The following is a 21,605-nucleotide window of genomic DNA, read 5'->3' as shown; positions in this document are numbered from 1 at the left end:
CCCCAGGCCAGGTTTACCAGGATGGATTCGCTGGTCCTTGGGTGGTATACTTTCGGCCCAAAATAACTGTTGCACGGGAGCTGACAAAACGTTACTCGGCCGTAACCGAGATTAAAAAGGTTCAGTCAGATAAACTGCGCGTAGTCGTTACTGACTTGAAACAGGCCAATGATATCGTTAGCAATAGCCTCTTTACGCTGGAGTATCGCGTCTACATCCCTTCTCGTGATGTGGAGATCGACGGTGTGGTAAGTGATGCGGGTCTAACTGTCGATGATCTGATGAATGATGGGGCTGGCCGCTTTAAGGACCCTAACCTTCAATCAGTTAAGATTTTGGAGTGCAAGCAATTGCACTCAAAGTCCATCGAAGATGGGAATCACTATCCATCAGACTCGTTTCGCGTAACCTTCGCCGGATCTGCACTTCCGAGCTACGTTGAAGTGGGAGGAGCTCGTCTACCTGTACGCCTGTTTGTACCGCGGGTCATGAATTGTTCCAATTGCAAGCAGCTAGATCACACGGCCACCTACTGTAGCAACAAGCAACGGTGCGGTAAATGTGGGGAGCGCCATGCGGATGATACTTGCAGTAGGCCCGCTGAGAAGTGTGTTTACTGTGGGGAGAATCCGCATGCACTTTTGACATGCCCAACGTACAAACTTCGCGCGGATAAACTGAAGCGATCCGCCAAAGATCGCTCCAGACGCTCTTACTTATCTCCGAAAACCCATTCGCTCTCTTGCCAACTGACGATAACGCCTCTAATGACCCTCGCGAAGGGCATTCTTTGGCTCTGCTTGGAAACTCTAGGAAAAGACCTAATCAAAACTCACCTGAACTTCCTCGTAAGGGTCCTAGATTGTCCCAAACAAGGGTACAAAATAAAAATAATTCATCAACTGGAAGTGCTGGTACAAATCCGAAGATAATACCTCCTGGTTTTGGGAAATTGAGATACAACCAGGAGTTCCCAGCACTCCCCGGGGCACCAAAAATCCCAAGTGCTCCAATTTTACAGTCAGAAACTCACCCTAAAACGGGATTCCTTAAATTTTCTGACATTGTGGACTGGATATTCACAGCTTTCAACATTACGGATCCTCTGAAAAGCTTGCTGGTTGCTATTCTACCAACAGTAAGAACATTTTTAAAACAGTTGACTGAACAATGGCCCCTCCTTACAGCGATCGTATCCTTCGATGGCTAACTTATTAGACGGAATCAAGGATCTGATCACTGTTTTACAGTTGAATTGCAGAAGTATTATCCCCAAAATTGATTCATTAAAACACTTGCTAAATTACAATCATGGCTTATATAAACCTCAACTTCCACGATTTTAACATTATCCGCTTGGATCGAGAAGACTCATATGGAGGGGTACTTTTAGGGATCAAAAAGTACTACTCCTTCAATCGAATCAACCTCCCTTCGACGCCAGGCATTGAAGTTGTCGCTTGTCAAACAACAATCAAAGGCAAAGATCTTTGCATTGGGCCATGATGGGATATCAAAGATTCTCCAACGTGATTGAACACCCTCCCTCGCCCCGTCTGCTTCTTGGAGACTTTAACTCGCACGGTGCGGGGTGGGGCTGTCTATACGACGATAATCGATCTTCGACAATTCAAGACCTTTGTGACAACTTCAATATGACAATTCTGAACACAGGGGAAATGACACGGATTCCTAGACCACCTGCGCAAGCAAGTGCACTGGACATATCTTTATGCTCGACATCACTACAGTTAGATTGCAAGTGGAAGGTAATATCTGATCCCCACGGTAGTGACCACTTACCAATTGTAATTGCAATCACCACTGGTTCAAGACCATCGGCACCAATCAATGTTCCCTATGACCTCACACGAAACATTGATTGGAAGAGCTACGCTGCTGAGATATCCAAAACTATCGATTCGATACAGGTATTTCCCCCGGAGGAAGAGTATAAGTTTTTGTCCAACTCGATTCTCGATACCGCGATTAAAAATCAGACGAAACGAGTATCCGACGTGAACACCCAAAAACGTTCTCCCAAACCCGTGGTGGGACAAAGAGTGCTCAGACGTGTACGCGGAGAAAGCTGCCGCGTATAAAACCTTCCGGAACGACGGGTTAGTTGCTAGTTATCGAGTGTACGCGATATTAGAAAAGCGAATGAAAAATTTAATGAAAGCTAAGAAACGCAGTTACTGGCGCCGGTTTGTCGACGGGTTAACAAGAGAAACATCGATGAGCACTCTTTGGGACACGGTCCGACGTATGCGAAACCGAAACAGTACTAAAGAGAGCGTGGAATATTCAAACCGTTGGATATTCGATTTTGCCAAGAAGGTTTGTCCGGATTCCGCCCCGGCACAGAAAATCTACCGCGCCGCGTCGCCTTACAATACCGGGAACGAAACACCGTTTACGATGGTGGCGTTCTCACTTGCTCTCTTATCATGTAACAATAAAGCCCCGGGGCCAGATAGAATCAAATTCAACTTGTTGAAGAATCTGCCAGACTCTGCCAAAAGACGCTTGTTGAATTTATTTAATAGGTTTCTTGAGGGTAACATTGTCCCACATGACTGGAGACAGGTGAGGGTCATCGCCATCCATAAACCAGGAAAACCAGCCTCCGACCACAATTCGTATCGTCCGATTGCAATGCTGTCCTGTATCCGGAAGTTATTTGAAAAAATGATCTTGTTTCGCCTCGATAATTGGGTCGAAACAAATGGCTTATTGTCAGATACACAATTTGGCTTCCGCAAAGGGACGAACGATTGCCTTGCGTTGCTCTCAACAGAAATTCAAATGGCCTATGCTAACAAAGAGCAGATGGCATCAGTCTCCATGGATATTAAGGGGGCTTTTGACTCAGTTTCTATCAACATTCTGTCAGAGAAGCTGCACCAGCATGGTCTTTCACCAATTTTAAATAATTTTTTGCTAAACCTGTTGTCTGAAAAGCACATGCACTTTTCGCATGGCGATTTAACAACATCGCGATTTAGCTACATGGGTCTTCCCCAGGGCTCATGTCTAAGCCCTCTCCTCTACAATTTTTACGTGAATGACATCTTGTCAATTCCTGTACGCTAAGGCAGCTTGCAGATGACGGTGTGGTCTCTATTACAGGTCCTAAAGCCGTCGACTTGCAAGGACCACTGCAAGATACCTTGGACAATTTGTCTGCTTGGGCTCTCCAGCTAGGTATCGAGTTCTCCACGGAGAAAACTGAGCTAGTCGTATTTTCTAGAAAGCGTGAACCAGCGCAACTACAGCTTCAATTAATGGGTCAAACTATTGCTCAGGTTTCAACTTTCAAATATCTCGGGGTCTGGTTCGACTCTAAAGGAACCTGGAGATGTCACATTAGGTATCTGAAACAGAAGTGCCAACAAAGGATCAACTTTTTCCGTACAATAACTGGAACATGGTGGGGTGCCCATCCAGGAGACCTAATCAGGTTGTACCAAACAACGATATTGTCGGTGATGGAGTACGGGAGTTTCTGTTTTCACTCCGCTGCGAACATACATTTCATCAAACTGGAGAGAATCCAGTATCGTTGCTTGCGTATTGCCTTGGGTTGCATGCACTCGACCCATACGATGAGTCTCAAAGTGCTGGCTGGCGTTCTTCCACTGAAAAATCGATTTTGGAACCTCCCATATCGATTGCTCATTCGATGCGATATTCTGAACCCGTTGGTGATTGAAAACTTCGAGAGGCTCGTCGAGCTTAATTCTCAAACCCGTTTTATGTCCTTGTACTTCGACTACATGGCACAGAGCATCAATCCTTCTTCGTACAATCCCAACCGTGTCCGTTTCCCAGATACTTCTGATTCTACTGTATTCTTCGACACATCCATGAAGGAAGAGATTCGTGGAATCCCGGACCATATACGCCCTCAAGTGATCCCCAATATATTGTATAATAAATTCCGAGAAGTCGACTGTGACAAAATGTTCTACACTGACGGATCAAATTTCGATGGGTCCACTGGCTTCGGTATCTTCAACAATACTATCACCGCTTCATTCAAGCTCAATGATCCTGCATCAGTTTACGTCGCAGAGTTAGCTGCAATTCAGTACACCCTTGGGATCATCGACACTCTGCCCACAGATCACTACTTCATCGTTTCGGACAGCCTCAGCTCTATCGAGGCTCTTCGTGCGGTGAAGCCTAAAAAGCAACTCCCGTATTTTCTGGGGATGATACAGGAGTCCTTGTGTACGTTATCTGAAAAATCTTATCAGATTACCTTTGTTTGGGTCCCCTCTCATTGTTCTATCCCGGGCAATGAAAAGGCCGACTCATTAGCAAAGGTGGGCACATTAGATGGTGACAGATACGAAAGACCGTTAACGGAGCCTGTGGGGTACCTGGGCAACCCCCACAGTAAGCGTCCCTTACCACGCTAATGCGGAGCTCTGGCGTGGCGGACATATATTTCTCGCGCTACTCGTGGGAATTTTCATGGAGCAAAATAAAAATAAAAATAAACAGACGGAGGTGCCAAACCCCTTCGCAAGAGGTGGTTTGGCGAGGTCTCCCCCCCGTGGGGAGAGTAGTGGAACGATGAGTGCTGTACTCGAAAGCACCAGTGACCCCCCAGCAGCGGTGGGCAATACCCCTACCAATGCATCGGAGGGGCCAATAGCTGCGATGCGCAAAGTAGCGAAGCAACTCGATGCTATAATCGACTTCGCTAGCGCAAAGCAGAACATAGCCAAGGAGTTGAAGTTGAGCCTTCTGGAGCTCCGGAAAGCTGTTCGTGTCGCAAGACAGGAACAGCAGGCATATGTTGAGAGGGTGGAATGTCGGGAGAGGCCCGACAGAGAAACCCAGACAGTGGCCTCCAATAGGGAGGAAAGAGAGAAGGTTAATAGAGGTTCACAGACAGTGGCCTTTACCTTCTATGGAGCAGCCACGTCGATCGGAGCGGCGACCGAGTTCCCCTCGAAGGGAAAGGGAAAGGGCAATCGCAAGACGGCATCGAATGCGAAGCGCCCTAGGAAGTCGCCAGGAGAGGGTGCCAAAACCGACACCACTCGGCGTGCAACCGTCAAGGTCAAACGCCGCCTGGGTGAGGTAAGCGAGGGCTAGAGTGACCTCGCTGTGGAGAGCGATGGTACCAGCAACCCGACACGACCGGGGCAGGGGGGCTCAAACCCCTGGACGCTGGTTACCAAGAAAAAGCCGGCACCGAAACCGGAGGTACCGCGGCCTGCGAGGAAGGCCAAGGACAGAGGCGAAGCCTTGTGGTTAAAAACCGACAAGGACAAATACGCCGATGTCCTTAAATCGATGAAGGCGGCCGAAAGCCTCTCGGCCCTTGGGCAGGATGTGCGTAGCGTAAGACGCACCAACACGGGAGAGATGCTCCTGGTGCTGAAGCGAGGCGCACAATCAAGTGCAATATATAAGGCCTTGGCTCAAGAGGTCCTTGGCGAGGGCGCCCAAATTAGGTCGCTAGGTGCGGAAACAACTCTCCAGTGCAAGCACTTGGACGAGTTCGCGACCGCAGAAGACGTCGTCGCAGCCGTCAAGGAGCACTGCGGCGTCACAATCGAGCGGGCCTCTGTGCGATTGAGGGACGGACCCTCTGGCACCCAAGTAGCCTACCTCAGGCTACTCAATGCGGATGCCAAAAAGGTAACCGAGAAAGGGAAGCTGAAGATCGGCTGGTCGGTATGCCCTATTAGTATACCCCAGCCGCCTTCAGTGGACAGGTGCTATCGGTGCCTAGAATCCGGCCATAAAGCTTACGAATGCAAAGGCCTAGACAGGAGTAAGCTATGTCGTCGATGCGGCGAGGAGGGGCATAAAGAGCGGGGGTGCACTAAGGCATATAAGTGCCTTATCTGCACCTCTAAGAAGCAAGCCCATAAACATGCTATGGGCGGACCTTCGTGTCCCTTCGGCGAGTTAAATAAGAAGAAGCCGTGAGAGTCACACAGCTAAATCTTAACCATTGTGCAGCAGCCCAACAGCTGCTGTGGCAGTCGGTCTCGGAGTCGAGGACAGATGTCGCCCTCTTATCAGACCCGTACAGCATCCCTGCCGGCAACGGCAATTGGGTGTCGGACGGGTCTGGAATGGTGGCAATCTGTACAACGGGAAGGTTCCCGGTTCAAGAGGTAATACACCCCTCCGCCGAGGGTGTGGCGATTGCCAAGATCAATGGTGTGTTCTATTGCAGCTGCTACGCCCCACCAAGGTGGCCAATAGAACAGTTCTACCAGATGATCGACAGGCTCTCGTCGGACCTCGTGGGCCGGAAACCGGTAGTAATAGCGGGAGACTTTAACGCTTGGGCAGTGGAGTGGGGCAGCCGCTGTACAAATAGCAGGGGTCAAGCGCTAATGGAAGCGTTTGCGAAACTCGATACTGTGCTAGCTAATGATGGCTCCGCTAGTACATTCCGTAGAAACGGAGTGGAGGCGTGGATTGACCTAACATTTGCCAGCCCGAGTCTGGCTCCAGGCATGGAATGGAGGGTAGACGAAGGCTACACCCATAGCGATCATTTAGCAATCCGCTTTAAGATCAACTATGGTGTGCAGCATCCGAGGGCGGGAGATCCCTGTCAGGTACGCGGGTGGAAGTCCAATCACTTCGACAGCGAAGCTTTCACCGCGGCCCTGGGACTGGAGGCCAACACCGACAGTCTAAGCGGGGATGCGCTGGTAGCTGTTCTATCACGCGCGTGCGACGCCACTATGCCGAGAAAAACACTGCCAAGAAACGGTAGATGCCCGGTATACTGGTGGAGTGCCGAGATTGCAGCTCTACGGTCAGCCTGTCTCAGAGCTAGACGTAGGATGCAAAGAGCTCGCACCGAGGATGCAAGAGAGAACCGCCGTGAAGTGTTTCGAGCTGCGAAATTAGCCCTTAACAAGGCTATTAAAAGCAGCAAGAGAGCGTGTTTCGACAACCTGTGTGAGAGTGCCAACGCGAATCCGTGGGGTGACGCCTACCGGATTGTGATGGCCAAGACCAAAGGGGGCTCCTCACCCCCAGAACGGTCTCCGGACCGGTTGGCAACGATTATCGAAGTACTCTTCCCGTCTCGAGCCACAAGCCCCTGGCCACCTGCACTACGAGACAGTGCGGGCACGGTCGAAATGGTGGCTCCAGTGACGAACGAAGAACTACTCGCAGTGGCTAAATCCCTAGCAATGAACAAAGCTCCAGGGCCGGATGGAGTCCCGAACAACGCTCTCAAGGCAGCGATCATAGCGAACCCGAACATGTTCAGGCTAGCTATGCAGAGATGCCTTGACGAGTGCCGTTTCCCCGATAGATGGAAAAGGCAGAAACTGGTGCTGTTGCCGAAGCCCGGGAAGCCGCCAGGCGACCCATCGGCGTACAGACCAATCTGTCTGATAGACACGACTGGCAAACTGCTTGAGAGGATCATCCTCAACAGGCTCACCCCGTACGCGGAAGGTACGGACGGTCTGTCAAGCAACCAGTTTGGCTTTCGGAAGGGTAAGTCCACAGTGGACGCTCTCAACTCAGTGATAAATACTGCCGAGATAGCGATCCAACGAAAAAGGCGAGGTATTCGATACTGTGCGTTAGTGACACTTGACGTGAAGAATGCATTCAACAGCGCAAGCTGGGATGCCATCGCGCTCTCGTTACACCGGCTTAGCCTACCGGTGGGTCTGTACCGGATCCTGGAAAGTTACTTCCAAAACCGCGTACTGCTATACGAGACCGATGCCGGTCAGAAAAGGGTTCCGATTACCGCCGGAGTCCCGCAGGGCTCGATCCTAGGCCCGGTGCTATGGAACCTCATGTATGACGGGGTTCTGAGACTGAAGTTCCCTCCTGGGGTCAAGATCGTCGGCTTTGCTGACGACGTAACCTTGGAGGTCTACGGGGAGTCAATTCCTGAGGTAGAACTAACCGCAGAACACGCGATCAGCACGGTGGAGGAATGGATGAGCGCGAGAGGCCTGGAGCTCGCTCATCATAAGACGGAGGTAGTTATCGTCAACAACCGCAAGTCGGCACAACATGCAGTTATCCATGTGGGAGAAGTCGCGATCACTTCACAGCGAAGTCTGAAGTCTCTCGGAGTCATTATAGACGACAAGCTGACCTTCGGCAGCCATGTCGACTATACGTGCAAGAGAGCGTCGACTGCTGTTGCGGCACTATCGAGAATGATGTCCAACAGCTCAAAGGTGTGCGCCAGTAGACGTAGGTTACTGGCAGGCGTTGCCGTATCTATCCTCAGGTACGGCGGCCCGTCATGGTCAAGAGCACTGAGGGTAACCAGTTACCTACAGAAACTGGAGAGCACCTACCGCGTGATGTGCCTCAGAGTGATATCTGCCTACCGCACGGTATCACACGATGCATCCTGCGTGATAGCGAGCATGATGCCAGTCGGGCTGGTCATTCGGGAAGATGAGGAGTGCTTTGAGCTACGTGGAAATAGGGGAGCCCGCGAGCGCACCAGGGTGACCTCGGTCGCCAGATGGCAGCGTGAGTGGGACAACTCCTCGAAAGGTAGGTGGACCCACCGGCTGATACCTAGCATATCGAGCTGGGTGGGAAGACCCCATGGGGAAGTTCACTTCCACCTGACACAATTCCTGTCAGGCCATGGCTGTTTCCGTCAGTACCTCCACAGGTTCGGGCACGCGGAGGTCCCAGTCTGCCCGGACTGCCCAGGTGTAGATGAAACTGCCGAACACATACTGTTCGTATGTCATCGGTTCGACGTCGAAAGAAGAGCAATGCTTGACGTCTGTGGCTGGGACACAACCCCGGATACCCTTATTCAGCGGATGTGTCAAACGGTGAAGAAGTGGAACGCAGTCTCGGCTGCTACCATCCAGATTGCCAGTAGGCTACAGGTAATCTGGCGAACCGAGCAACAGACGGCGGGCACGGCTAACTAGTGATTGGTTAGTTGGAGCGAAAAAGGCCAAGCGCAAAATAAGAGAGTGAATGGTCTGTTCATGCCGAGGCAGGTTTGGCGCAGCGAATGGCAACCGCGTAAGGGGTAAACCCAGCCACCCCGAAGCAAGACAGAAGAGTGAGTGTATAGGCGTATAAGTGGACTGCCTCATGCCAAGACGGGAGGGTCGTAGCGTAGTATGTTGGAACTAAGCTATCAATGCCTCATGGCGTGGCAGAGGAGTGAAAGGGTGAGCATCCAAGTCAGTCTCACACTGCATGTTAAGGGTGAGCATAAAAGTCAGCCTCACAGGTTGGTAGCAAGCAAGGAATGAAAAAGGTGAGCACAAAAAGTCAGCCTCGCATGGTATGTCAGAAGTGGAGCCTAAGAAAAATGTCCCACATGGGATGCCAGAGGGAGTGACAAAGGTACAATAGAGTGGCACGATTGAGAGTGAATCAGGTGATAGGGTGAGCACCCAAGTCAGCCTCACATGGATGGGTAGGGCGAGCACAAAAGTCAGCCTAGCAAGGAATGAGTAAGGTGAGCACACAAGTCAGCCTCGCATGGAACGTAAAAGGTGAGCACAAAAGTCAGCCTCATGTGGGAGTGTTTGAGAGTGAATCAAAGTGTGATTGAGAGAGCACCCAAGTAAGCCTCATACAGGATGTATGAACGCGTGAGTGAGAGTGAATGAGTACATTTAGTACAGCCATCCCCCCAGAAGTAATACCGAGAGGTAGTTCCTGGGAGGAATGATGGCGGAGCCCAATGGAGTTTAGTCGGTATTAATGGCTGGTCACCATTCGAGTCCGACACGCCCCCAGTGCACCCCGTGTGGTAGATTGGACCCTACCGTTAGCACGTGTACTGGGCTAGGACATAAAGGTCTTCTCCATTGTAAAAAAAAAAAAAAAAAAAAAAAAGATACGAAAGACCAATCTGCTTCAACGAATTTTTTAGTATTTGTCGTCAGAGGACACTCAACAGTTGGCAAACCTCGTGGAGCAATGGTGAACTTGGACGATGGCTACATTCGATTATCCCAAAGGTATCAACGAAGCCTTGGTTCGGGGGGATGGATGTGGGTCGGGATTTTATTCGTGTAATGTCTCGACTTATGTCCAATCACTACACCTTGGATGCGCATGTGCGGCGTATTGGGCTTTCGGAGAGTAGTCTGTGCGCTTGTGACGAGGGCTATCACAACATCGAGCACGTTGTCTGGGTGTGCGCCGGGTATTTGGACGCCAGGTCTCAGTTAAAGGCTTCCCTTCGGGCCCGAGGTAGACCACCCAATGTCCCAGTCCGAGATATGCTGGCAACTCGTGATTTCCCCTATATGTCCCTTATTTATACTTTCATAAAAACGATAAATATCCCAATTTAGCCCCTCTCTTTTTATTTCTCGTTTTTAGAAGTTCCTCTTGCCTTGTGGAACTGATCAGGAAACTGAAGCGAGAGCGACTCGAGGTTCGATGACTTTTGAAGGATTCCCCGCGGGTCCGAAGAATACCATCCGCCGATCCGCTACTTGACGACTTACTAGACTGAGGCGCAAATTTGTTTCGCTGATCTCCCGTTTGAGCGAAAGTTGCAAATTTTGCTCTTCTTTCCCTGTCACCATACGCCTTCTCTCCCCTGTCCTTGATACAACTGCTGCTACACTGATGTGGAAATAAGCCACCCTCTGAATATCTTGGCCAAGCATAAGTCTTCGCTAAAAAAAATCAAATTTGTCTTCTGTATTTCTAGTTTTAAGATAGCTGTAATTTTTACTCTTTATTGAAACTCTTGTCTTCCATCTTGTAAATAGAATTGTATCCCTAGTTTTAAGATATCTGTGAAATTTCTCATAAATATTTGTTCCCCCTTTTGTGTACTAAACTATATTGTTAGTTTTAAGATAACTGTAAAATATTTCGTAAAATACTATTACTCCCCCTCTTGTATATCAAACTGAATCCCTTGTTTCAAAATTTTTCACAAAAAAATCTTTTGGCCCTCTCTTGTATATTGAATTTTTAACTTTCTTTACTTTTGTAAAAAAAAAATATTTCAACATTGTAACCTCCTAGTTTTAAGATATCGAAAATGTAAAAACAAAAGAATTTGGCACCGCCAAGCTAACGCATTTGTGTCTATCAAATAAACGAAATGAATAAAAAAATAACGTCTTTACAAAAAAGTTCATTTATGCAATGGTTGGAGTTCGGCGAAAAGGGCAAACTTACAGAAAACGAAGGCAGAGAGAAATTACGAGGGATATATAACGAATTTATAAACAAATCAGATGATTGTAAAGTAAAAATGTGATCGTCTATCTTCACTCAATGTATGACTAGATGCTACCGAGTTTCTTAGTAATATGCATGAATAATGTGTAAAAACCTATATCAGATTTACTCGAGTGTACAAAAAATGGGTAGGTACTTGGACTGGTAATTCAAATTAAATAATATGCTTGTGGCTTTCAGGTGGCATGCATTCGAAAGACGAGACTAGTTTATGCCAGTTTGGTTGAGCACTGGCGATCCCGTAGTTTTTAAAACTGATTGCCACGGATTCGATTGTCTTCCACTTGTCTTGGTCCTCAGCTATTCTTGGTTCGCTGTGTGATAGTGAGCGATCTATTCTAGTTTGGTATTTAGATCTTACCTCTTTATCTTTTAACCGTTCCATGCCCAGCCTTGGCTTTTTAGCTTGTTGAGATCAACGGCGTTATTTTTTCTTTTAGTGTACATTCTATCATTTCTTTTCCATAAATCCCATGTTCGACACACTTTCAGTTACCCCGGGTGATTTTTTTTAAATACTCACTTGTCTTGTTCTGTGAGATCGTGTGTGTTCATATCAACTACTATACAGCCCCTTGGTGAATTTTAGGCTGATAAAACGGGGACATTGGCAAAATCGGAACATATCATTTCTTTCAAAACCGAAGCTCTTAAAATATTCCTATTTAGTCCCTAGATATAGCCTCATAACCTTTTATTTTTTTTGTCTTAAATACGTTTATTTAGGTCCAAATGCTGTAGCTTAACGAGGCCGATAATTCATTTTTTTTTACATGTCACATGTTAGTGGGGGAAGGGAAAGCCGTATTTAGGGGCGGCTTGCTCCCCTCTTATGTAAGTAACGGAAAAAGGTAGGAAGTGGGATACATATTGTGTAATTGACATCGTCGTTTGCTGATTGATCCTTGTGGCGGATATGTACACTTTGTTGTAGTGTTGTAGTTTCTAGCCTGTAATCGCAGGGGCGAGAGGAGGGTCGATATTTCGGATAATTATTGGCACTCTGATGCTGTCATGATGTTCTCTATATCATCTGCATGTGAGGTATGTCATGATGTTCTGGGGAGACGGTTATCAAGAAGGGTATGCACCGAAGACTCGTGAAGCAATGCCATATTGTAGATACAGGGATAGGTTGGTGAGATTCTACTGTGAATGAGAGAGGGGAAAATGTATTAAACTTGGACATCAATAGTTATCAAAAAGATATAGGTAAGAAAAATATAGGGGTGGTCACGGCTTGCCAGGACGTCCCGGACTGGCGCATAGGGTGATCTACCTCGGGCCCGAAGGGAATCTATTAGATGGGACCTGGCAACACAGTACTCTGCGCACAGCCAAACAACATGCTCGATGTCGTGATAGCCGTTCTCACAAACACAATGATTACTTTCAGCAAGCCCTATACGACGGAGATGCGCGTCAAACGAGTAATGGTTGGACATGATCCTTGACATCGTACGAATAAAGTCCGGGTTCACATCCAACCCCCCGGTTTTCCTGGTTTTTGGATGGCGATGACCTTCACTTGTCTCCAATCGAGTAAGACAATGTTAGACTCGAGAAACTTATTAAATAAGTTCAACAAAATCTGCTGTGCCGGGGCGGAATCCGGACAAACCTTCTTGGCGAAATCGAATATCCAACGGTTTGAATATTCTGCACTCTCGTTAGTACTGTTTCGGTTTCGCAAACGCCGGGCCGTACCCCAAAGAGTACTCATCGCTGTTTCTCTCGTTAACCCGTCGACGAACCGGCGCCAATAACTGCGTTTTTTGGCTTTCATTAGACTCTTCATTCGCCTTTCTAACGACGCGTACTGTTGATAGCTAGCGGGTAACCCGTCTTCCCGGAAGGCCTTATATGCAGTGGACTTTTCCGCGTACAGCTATGAGCACTCTTTATCCCACCACAGGGTGGGAGACCGTCCATGGGTATTCGCGCTGGGTACTGGTTTAGTCTGAGCTTGATTCGCACTGTCGAGAATCAAGACAGCCAAAAACCTGTACTCTTCCTCCGGAGGAAGTTCTTGAGTGGATTCGATTTTAACGGATATCGCGGTCGCGTAACTCTTCCAATCAATGTTCCGTGTGAGGTCATACGATACATTGATTGTTTCCGATGGTCTTGAACCGTTAGCAATTGAAATCACGATAGGCAAATGATCGCTACCGTGGGGATCAGGGATCACCTTACACCTGCAATCTAACTGTAGCGATGTCGAGCAAAGCGATAAATCTAACGCGCTCGCGCGTGCTGGTGGTGTAGGAATCTGCGTCATTTCTCCCGTGTTTAAGGACCATCATGTTGAAATTGTCGCAAAGATCTTGGATTAATGTTGATTTATTATCATCGTGAAGACCTCCCCATACCGTACCGTGCGAGTTAAAGTCTCCCAGAAGCGACAATTTCAATGTCTGGTGTCGAAGGGAGGTTAATTCGGTTGAATAGCACTTTTTAATCCCCAAAAGTACTCCTCCGTAAGGGTTTTCTCGATCCAGACGAATCACATTAAAGTCGTGGAAGTTAATATTTATATTCGGAAGTTGCACATAATGCGAAAACATCACATTTTAAATTGTTTAGTAAAAATTTGAAGGAATCGATTTTCGGGATCCTTTTGCAATTCCACTGCAATCTGCAATCGAATCAGTGACCTCGTTTGATGACTTAGCTATCGAAGGATACGATCGCTGCAAGGAGGGGCCATTTAGCAGTCAACTGTTTCAAAAATGTTTGCACCATAGGGAGAAAATGTATCAAAATGCTTTTAAGAGGATCAGTTGTCGTGATTTCTGGTTAGTTCTATGTGCTGCGGTGGAAGCGGAGCACGAGATTGCTGGCGTTCCATTGCAATTGATCACGCTAATCCGGTCGCTCGCTGGGCACGGTGTACTTTTTTTCGGTCCTCCTGGTTTGGTTGGGTGGTGTACTGCTGCTGCTGGGTTGTCCGTCCACTAAGGCGTTCGATGTTGGAATGGCTTTCTCCGCGCTGTTACAAACAGCTTTATAGGTGCGCGGTCATGTGCTTTATGTTCAAGAGTTGGTGGGGAGGCAATGGATTGCTGCTGTTGCTACTGGCAACTTGTTATCGCTGGGGACAGTAGGCGACGCTTTCTCAAGTGGATTTACAAGGCTGAAGAATCAATTACGAACCGGGATATTCATACATTGGGAACAATCTTTCAGGAGTCTAGAATAGCTTGTATTTATATAGATATATATTTTTTTTTATTGTTTTATTTCACTGCTTACTGCTACACCAGTAACATTGAAAGCTGTGAAAATTAGGTCCACTATGTCAGAAAATTTCATTAGTCCATTACTGGAGTGAGTGTCTGTTTGAAAAAGGGGACACTTGGGGTTTTTGATGTCCCTGGAAGTGGTGGATATTCCTTGTTAGAATAAAATTTCCAAGTCCTGGAGCAACTTGCTTCGGCTTTTGGGCACCACTTCCGTTGAATTTATTAAATGTAGTTGGCGCACTCTCTGAGGAGGACACCTTGGCACCCTTACGAGGCAGTCTAGGGGAGGCTAGCTTTCTCCTCTTCCTAGATTCCACCGGGTTAACAAAAGATGTTCCCTCTTGTGGATCGTCAGATTCTTGCTCACCACGAGCCAAAAGAGCATAGGAATTTTTGGAAGGGACAGATGGCGAAGCATTCTTTAGCATTTCTGCATAAGAGTGCCTCCAGCGATCCTTAAGGGAGCGCCTAATTTTATCCCCGTGCTGCTTGTACGCAGGGCATGATTTAAGAGCATGTGAAGGGCCCCCGCTGCAAATACACTTTGCCGCAAGAGTCATCCTCATGCTCTCCCTCGCATTTGCCGTATCGTTTCTTATGTCCACACTATGTGGATGTGGGGTCCAACTGCTTGCAATTGTTGCAGCTCATGACCCGTGTAGTTGGTAAGAGAGGACCCGGCGAATGTCACCTGAAGTGAGCCTGATAGAGAGTAGGTAGTCTTACCTCCCTCGGTGCTTGCGGTATACGATTGTTTGCATTCCAAGATCTTAATCTGTTAAAGTGAGGGGTCCTTAAAGCAGCCAACCCCATGCTTCAACAGTTCTTCGCATTTCAGGACCGGTTCGGACACTACCCCATCGATTTCTGCGGCCATAGCAGGCAGGTACGCCTTAAATTCTCGCGTAAAGCTCTCACAGCAAGCAATCGCGTTTGCCTGGCCGAGATTATTCACCAAAACATGTATCTTGTTTGCACGAACACGTGTTATCTGAGTTACGGTCGGGTAGTTAGCAGTCAGATCTCGATAAAGCTTTAATATATTAACCGGTTTCTCTCCGGTCCGAAAATATACCACCCAATTGCCCAGAGGAACTGGGTACTGCTTTATACGGGGAGCAATGCGAGTGTTAGGGGGATCAGGGACTTCCATGATAACATCAGATGGTATTTCGCCCTCAGCCATTTAAGCACGAGGGCAGAGCATTATATAAACAGGGATGTTTCTTATTATTTGATTACAAGGTAGAGTAAAAGAAGGGAAAAGGAAAAAAGCAAACAAAACTTATCTGCAACAACGTCAATTGTTCCGCACCAGCGAAAACAATGTACTGGATTTACTACCGGTACCAGCAGAACGGCAGCTAACGAACGAACAAAGGATGACCTTCACTCACTGAAACTTACACACCGAACACCACTGTGAAGTATAACGAACTGTTCCGTTCAAAGGTTGGGAGACGTATGGTAAAGACGTTATTGTTGTTCTGTTGGTAAAATGAACGTTAGTGGCGACAATTCTTTCATGAAGCAGTACAGCGTCTACATGCCGGCGCACAAAGCTGAGATCGACGGTGTAGTCACCGATTCGAGTTCGTTTTGCGCGGGTCTACTGAAGCACGACGTTAGCTGTTTCAAGTCCTTGCTTCAGCGAGCAAAAGTTTTGAATAACAATCGCACTGGACGGAACTAAATTGTGTGTGCCTTCAAACTTGTAACGGGTGACTGCTTTGCATTTAATTACGTCTTCTTAGGCAAGGATCGTCTGCCTGTTCTTTTTGTTATTTTTGCATCGCATCATGCATTGCAGCAGTACATTTAATACATACAACGAAATAGGCCATTGTAGCAATATGGCTTGGTCTGAGAAAAAAATACTAGAAAGAGTTGCGCAACTTACCATAACAAGCCATAAGTTATGCTCTTTTGGCTAATAAAAAGTGTGATTCTGACGATCTCTATGTGGGGATACCTATTACTGCTCCGAAAAATATAGTTATATTTGATTCTCATGAGAGGCCATCAAATATAACAGCCGGAGGAAACCCTGACATTGAAATTTGAGATCGAACAAGGAGTTTCCACCGCTTCGAGTAACACTAAAAATCTCATATGACATTTCAACCCGACATTCAACTTAGGGTAGGACTGGTTGAGCTTAAGGAGTATTTTGTGATATCGCGGAACTCCTTCCGGCACCGAGGAGACTTCTATTCTCACGGTACGGCATGGGCTTACAACACGATCTTTGTTGCAGCTTTAAGGAAGTGGCCTGATTTACTGCCCATGACAATATATCTGTGCCACTTGTGTTTGTATGAAGCTGAGAAAACGTCGGTATAGTTTGCAATAATTAATACTATTAATTTGTAGTCATTTCAGTTGCGGCCAACCGCACGCATCTATCTAAAGAGTTTCGCGAAAAAAACGGGGTGCAATATTGAGGGATACGCTTTTTGTGGTAAGCATGAACTCCATCTTCGATGCTCTCCCAAAAGACATTATATTCGTTCGTCGTCCTCGGAAAATTAACCGGCTGTACCAGGTTGAAACTACTGACAGCCGTTACAAATAGTCAAAATCAATGAATAAAAATTGATCATATTCAGCCGCATTCCTTTTCAATATTCAGCGACGCAGCTAAAAACGTCAAACGAACAAATGCTTCACCGGCATTTGAAAAAAATTGCCTAGATAATTACGAAAACATTGCTGGGATCACCTATACCGCCTTGAACGCATATACATACAGTGAAACACTGTAATTTTGACATCAGCCTCTCCCGCCTTGTGAGGGCCAGGTATGCACTCACCCTATACAGCATAAACTGGTTACCATTAGAAAAAAAACACTTAACTCTTTCGAAGAATCAAGGGCCATTTCACAACAAATAAACAGCCCACATAAACTAAAATTTTCATTGTATTGCTTAACAGTGGTTAAAAATTGCAACTAAACATTAAATGAAGTAGAGCTTTGCAGGACACCACAAAATCGAAATCTATTGCTTGTAAATATGGCGCAAATGTTCATTCTACTTGATTTAATTAAAATGCGACTTATCCGCTAACTTTGCTTTCAGCCTTACATCCTAATAGGGGTTAGTAAATTAGACTAAAAGATGATTAATCGTATAAATAGATCTATGACAAATAAATACAATCGATTGATAAAAACAAACTTTACATTATTTGGGAAAGGGTACACGGGATAGCCCCCCTCCAAGTATTGCGACTAAACGTTGGGGTTTTATCACTAAAACATGTAAAACGCACGCACACTAACAAGGAAACCATTCGCTTTCGGTTGAAACGGTTGATCAGCTTCGTAATGCAGTAAAATCCCACCAGTAAGGCACATCCAATCAGTCTGCTGTGTTATTGAAATCTTTTAACCTGCTGAAGAACCCATCCTTTTGGGGCTGGCGGGTGTTGGGTCGGTTCCCCTGTTGTTGGCAACGGTGGCGGAGGAACCGTTGGTCTCGCCTTTAGTTGTAGTGGCCTGCGTTGCTCTAGGTGAGCCGGTTTAATCGGAACGGGAGGCGGAAGTCCTCCCGAACTGCTCGAAGCGGATGAAGAAGATCGCACTACTTGTGGCTGCGGTAGTTTGAGCAGTTGACAGTGACCGATTTCGCCAATCGATTCGTAGATGGCCTGTTCGTCTAGATCCTGCCGGCGGTCGTTGTCGTCCCCGCTGTATACTGCTGAGTCTCGGAAATCGTCGTTTTCTAAGCATTCTTCTACAGATTTCTCATAGAATCCGCATGTTTCTTCGTCTAGCTCGGTTCGCGTACCGCAGACGCTATCGCTGGAGGAATTAAGCGAAAAGATTGAATCCCTTTGCTCGAGATCGGTCGGCACAGCTTTCATCGAAGCTCGATTGATGAAGATATTCGGCTGGTGCTGGGAGTTTATGGCTTGAGGGAACAGGGTTCTAGGATCGGCGTAATCTAGATTGGCAATTCGCGAACCTAGGTCCAGACTGCCTTGCTTGTAGATCGGCGCCGATTCATCCGGATTGGAAACTTTACGCTGATGAAGATTGCTGTCACAACTTCCGGTCGACGGTGACGAGTGTAGACTGATGAATCTTTGGAGCAGGTTCTTTGGTGACTTGATGCTAAGACTTCCCTGTCGTTCGAGCGGCTTCACCGGGCCATCGCTGGTTAGGGTTACGATTTCGGATTGTGTGTCCTGCACTGGTCCGGAATCTTCCTCCTTTCGCCAGGGATAGTGGTAATTTATGTTAGTGTCACTATTACGCAGTTGTGTCACGGCGGACTTCGGAACGACACTGTGCCCATCAATATTGACCAAACCATTTTCGGAATAGGCGAGGGTCACGTAATCCGATTCCGGTCTGGATTTCTTTGTTGCGGCATTCGTCCTCAAAGACTCCAAAGCTTTTCCATACTGCTGCGATATTGATCTGGTCAGTGGCGGAGCGTATTTGTATGGTACATGAACGTTTCTCAACAGCGATTCGTAGATCGGTTCCGGTGATGGCAGATCATTTTGAATATCATTCAATCGATTCAGGAGATCTTCTGATTTCTTATTCAGCTCATCTACCTTTCGGAACTCTTCCTCTTCTTCATCTTCCTTCGGAGGCTCTGTACATGGCGGTTCAGGAATGTCCACGCTTTCCTTCGGTTCTACTTCACCGTCCTCGTCCTGACTGTTACAAGATAATGATCGCATCGAGCCAAAAGACTTCTTTTTCGGTGGTCTACTTAACTTCCGGAATTCATTTTTCTCCAAAACCAGCTGGGAAATGATTTCAGAATCTTTTTTCGAACACCCATCCTCATTTTTGCCCGTGCTTTCATCAGCCTTCACTCCACCTAAACCTCCGCTGTCCAAGCTCAAATTGTCCGTCGATTCTGTAATCTTCAATACCGTAGTATCATCGCTACCATCCCCAAGCTCAATATCCGTGTAGAACGTAGAATTACCCGTCAACGTTTTGGATCTGGTCTTGCGCATATTCGCTATCCGCTTCGGTATCGTCGTCGAATTGTACGACTTGATATCAACGAAACTCTCCTTCGTCTTCTTTCTGCCCTGCGTCGCGAACCGGTTTCGCTCCTGCATCGCCTTGGCAAAAGCTTCCTCATCGCTTAACTTTATCATTTTCTTCTCCTCCATTAACCTAGTCTCCGATCGGCTTCTATTCTTGAGCTGCTTCTGTTCCAGTTCCTTCTTAACGGCATCGCATTTACAGACATCCACCTCACCCTCCACCGTCTGCTCCAGTGGTTTCGAGTACGACTGAAAGGTCGGTTGTTTCACGTCCTTAGGCGAAATACCATCCAGCGAGATACTGCTGGCCGTATTTTTGCGCATCTTCTTCGACCGCATTCGCATCTCGCTGCGACGAAACTGCTGCCGTCGTTCCAGGTACTCTGGCGTCGAGGGATGGTTCGTAGGCCACTTCCAGCTGGCATTCTTGTCGGTGATGCGATCTGGAAAACAAATTACTAGATTAATAACTTAGCAAAAGGGAGTAACTCCAGGGTGCTTACCATCTTCTTCGCCCAATTGCAGGACCAGCTCTCTGGCTCGATCCGGAATATCAAAGTGCTCGAGCATGGCCTGTTTGATCTGCTGAGTCCAGAGGCGCTTCTGGTCCCGGGTTCGTGCCGTTAGTCTGATCTGTCCTTTCGGGTCGTTGTACGGGATTACGTTGAAGCTGGTCGGCTCGCCCGGTAGGTGTTCCACCAGCATAAGGTTCTTGCACTGGAAGTGAAGAGGAAGAATGCGAATAAGTTTCGTGTTTTAGGTGTGACTGCACGTTTGCTTTTCTATACAGGGAAATTTTTTCAAACGTTTATGATTCGAGAATGTGACAAAAGCTGGTGTCACTTTGAACATTGCGCTAGTTGAGTATTATATAGATACATATATTGTTTGCAAAGAAAAAGTTTGGTGACATAGCGGAAAATTGATTTAAAAGTGAAGCATCATAGTTACCCGAATCTATAAATAACAGCAAATGAGAGAAGCTCGCGGAGTGCAGTAGAAGAATAAAACTCAGCACAACCTCTTTCAGTATTTGCTGCATCTATAATATTGAAAGTGATTTTAGCCAACAACACGGCTTAGGCTGCTGGACGGTAGAATTAATGGTCACCAGGAAGCACTTTGAAGACGGTTTCCTGCATGCAGCTAGTTAGGAAGGCCAGAGACATTAATGTTGAAGCAAGTCAAGTTCTAAAGTAAATTGTCATGACCTCGTATAACTCAGGATAACGCCACAAAAATAAACAGTTTCCCTGGATGGTTTATACTCCAATATCGGCCTTTTGCTTGATGCTGCCGGATAGGAAAGCCGCGAAGAAAGCTTCAACCATTCGTTTGTTAATTGGGAATGCTAGTCGGATCGTAGCAACCATAGACGGCGCACGTTATTATTCACATAATTGTGATTGTTTCCGGTAATATTTTTAAACCTTGTTCCACATCAGGCACGTAGCCAGCGAGGAACGAAATTTTTCAAATTAAATTAAATAAAAAACTAGTTTTTCATGGACTCCTAACAAATTTGTATCTCATTTGGTTTTTTTTTCGAGAGTTGTCCTACTGAAGCTATAGAGCTAGGTTCTCGGAAGGGCTCCCTGGCACAATCACACACTACAATTGCAGACAAGCTTGTTGATTGCTGAGTGAACGTCGATTTTTTCCCGTTTCGCTTTGTGCTGTGATGATGCACACGTCGAATCTCATAATAGTTTGTTCATCCCCCTCTCTCTGTTCATGCGATGAATACAATGCCTGATGAGTGGCGTAGTTGAGTAGAGACTGGCACAATCTAGCTTAGAATTGCTCACACAGCATTTCGTTCGATGGATGAAGCAAATTCTTCCGAATGCCACGCTCACTGAATCTGGAGGCAGCATTTTCATGCGAATGTGATTTTCGCCACTCGTGAGAATTTTTTTTGAAAGAATGTGTGTTGTGTTTGGCTGCCGGATAAAGAGTCAGTAGATAAAAAGGCTACCAGATGCATAGTGTTCGAACGTGTGCAGATGCCTAGTGATTTGCAAAGAAATTATCGCTCTTCCAATGTGTGTGTGTATTACTACCAACCATTGCAGCAGGTCCACCGTCCATAGTACTGGGCTGTCCTCTCATTAT

General features: G+C 46.9%; 1 protein-coding gene across 1 annotated transcript in view; it reads right to left on the bottom strand.

Moving 5' to 3' along the window:
- Positions 1-17,373: 17,373 nt before the first annotated feature.
- Positions 17,374-21,605, bottom strand: part of LOC131692982 (uncharacterized) — a 329,446-nt gene continuing 325,214 nt past the window's right edge. Inside the window, exons 6-7 of the mRNA XM_058980419.1 lie at positions 19,994-20,207; positions 17,374-19,933 (exon numbers count right to left, since the gene is read on the bottom strand). Coding sequence (XP_058836402.1) covers positions 17,847-19,933; positions 19,994-20,207 — 2,301 coding nt within the window. The 3' untranslated portion in view covers positions 17,374-17,846. The remainder of the gene's footprint in view (positions 19,934-19,993; positions 20,208-21,605) is intronic.

Source organism: Topomyia yanbarensis, chromosome 3 (genome assembly GCF_030247195.1).
Source record: "Topomyia yanbarensis strain Yona2022 chromosome 3, ASM3024719v1, whole genome shotgun sequence".
Classification (NCBI taxonomy): Eukaryota; Metazoa; Arthropoda; class Insecta; order Diptera; family Culicidae; genus Topomyia; species Topomyia yanbarensis.
This window is presented reverse-complemented; position numbering and strand designations above follow the sequence as displayed.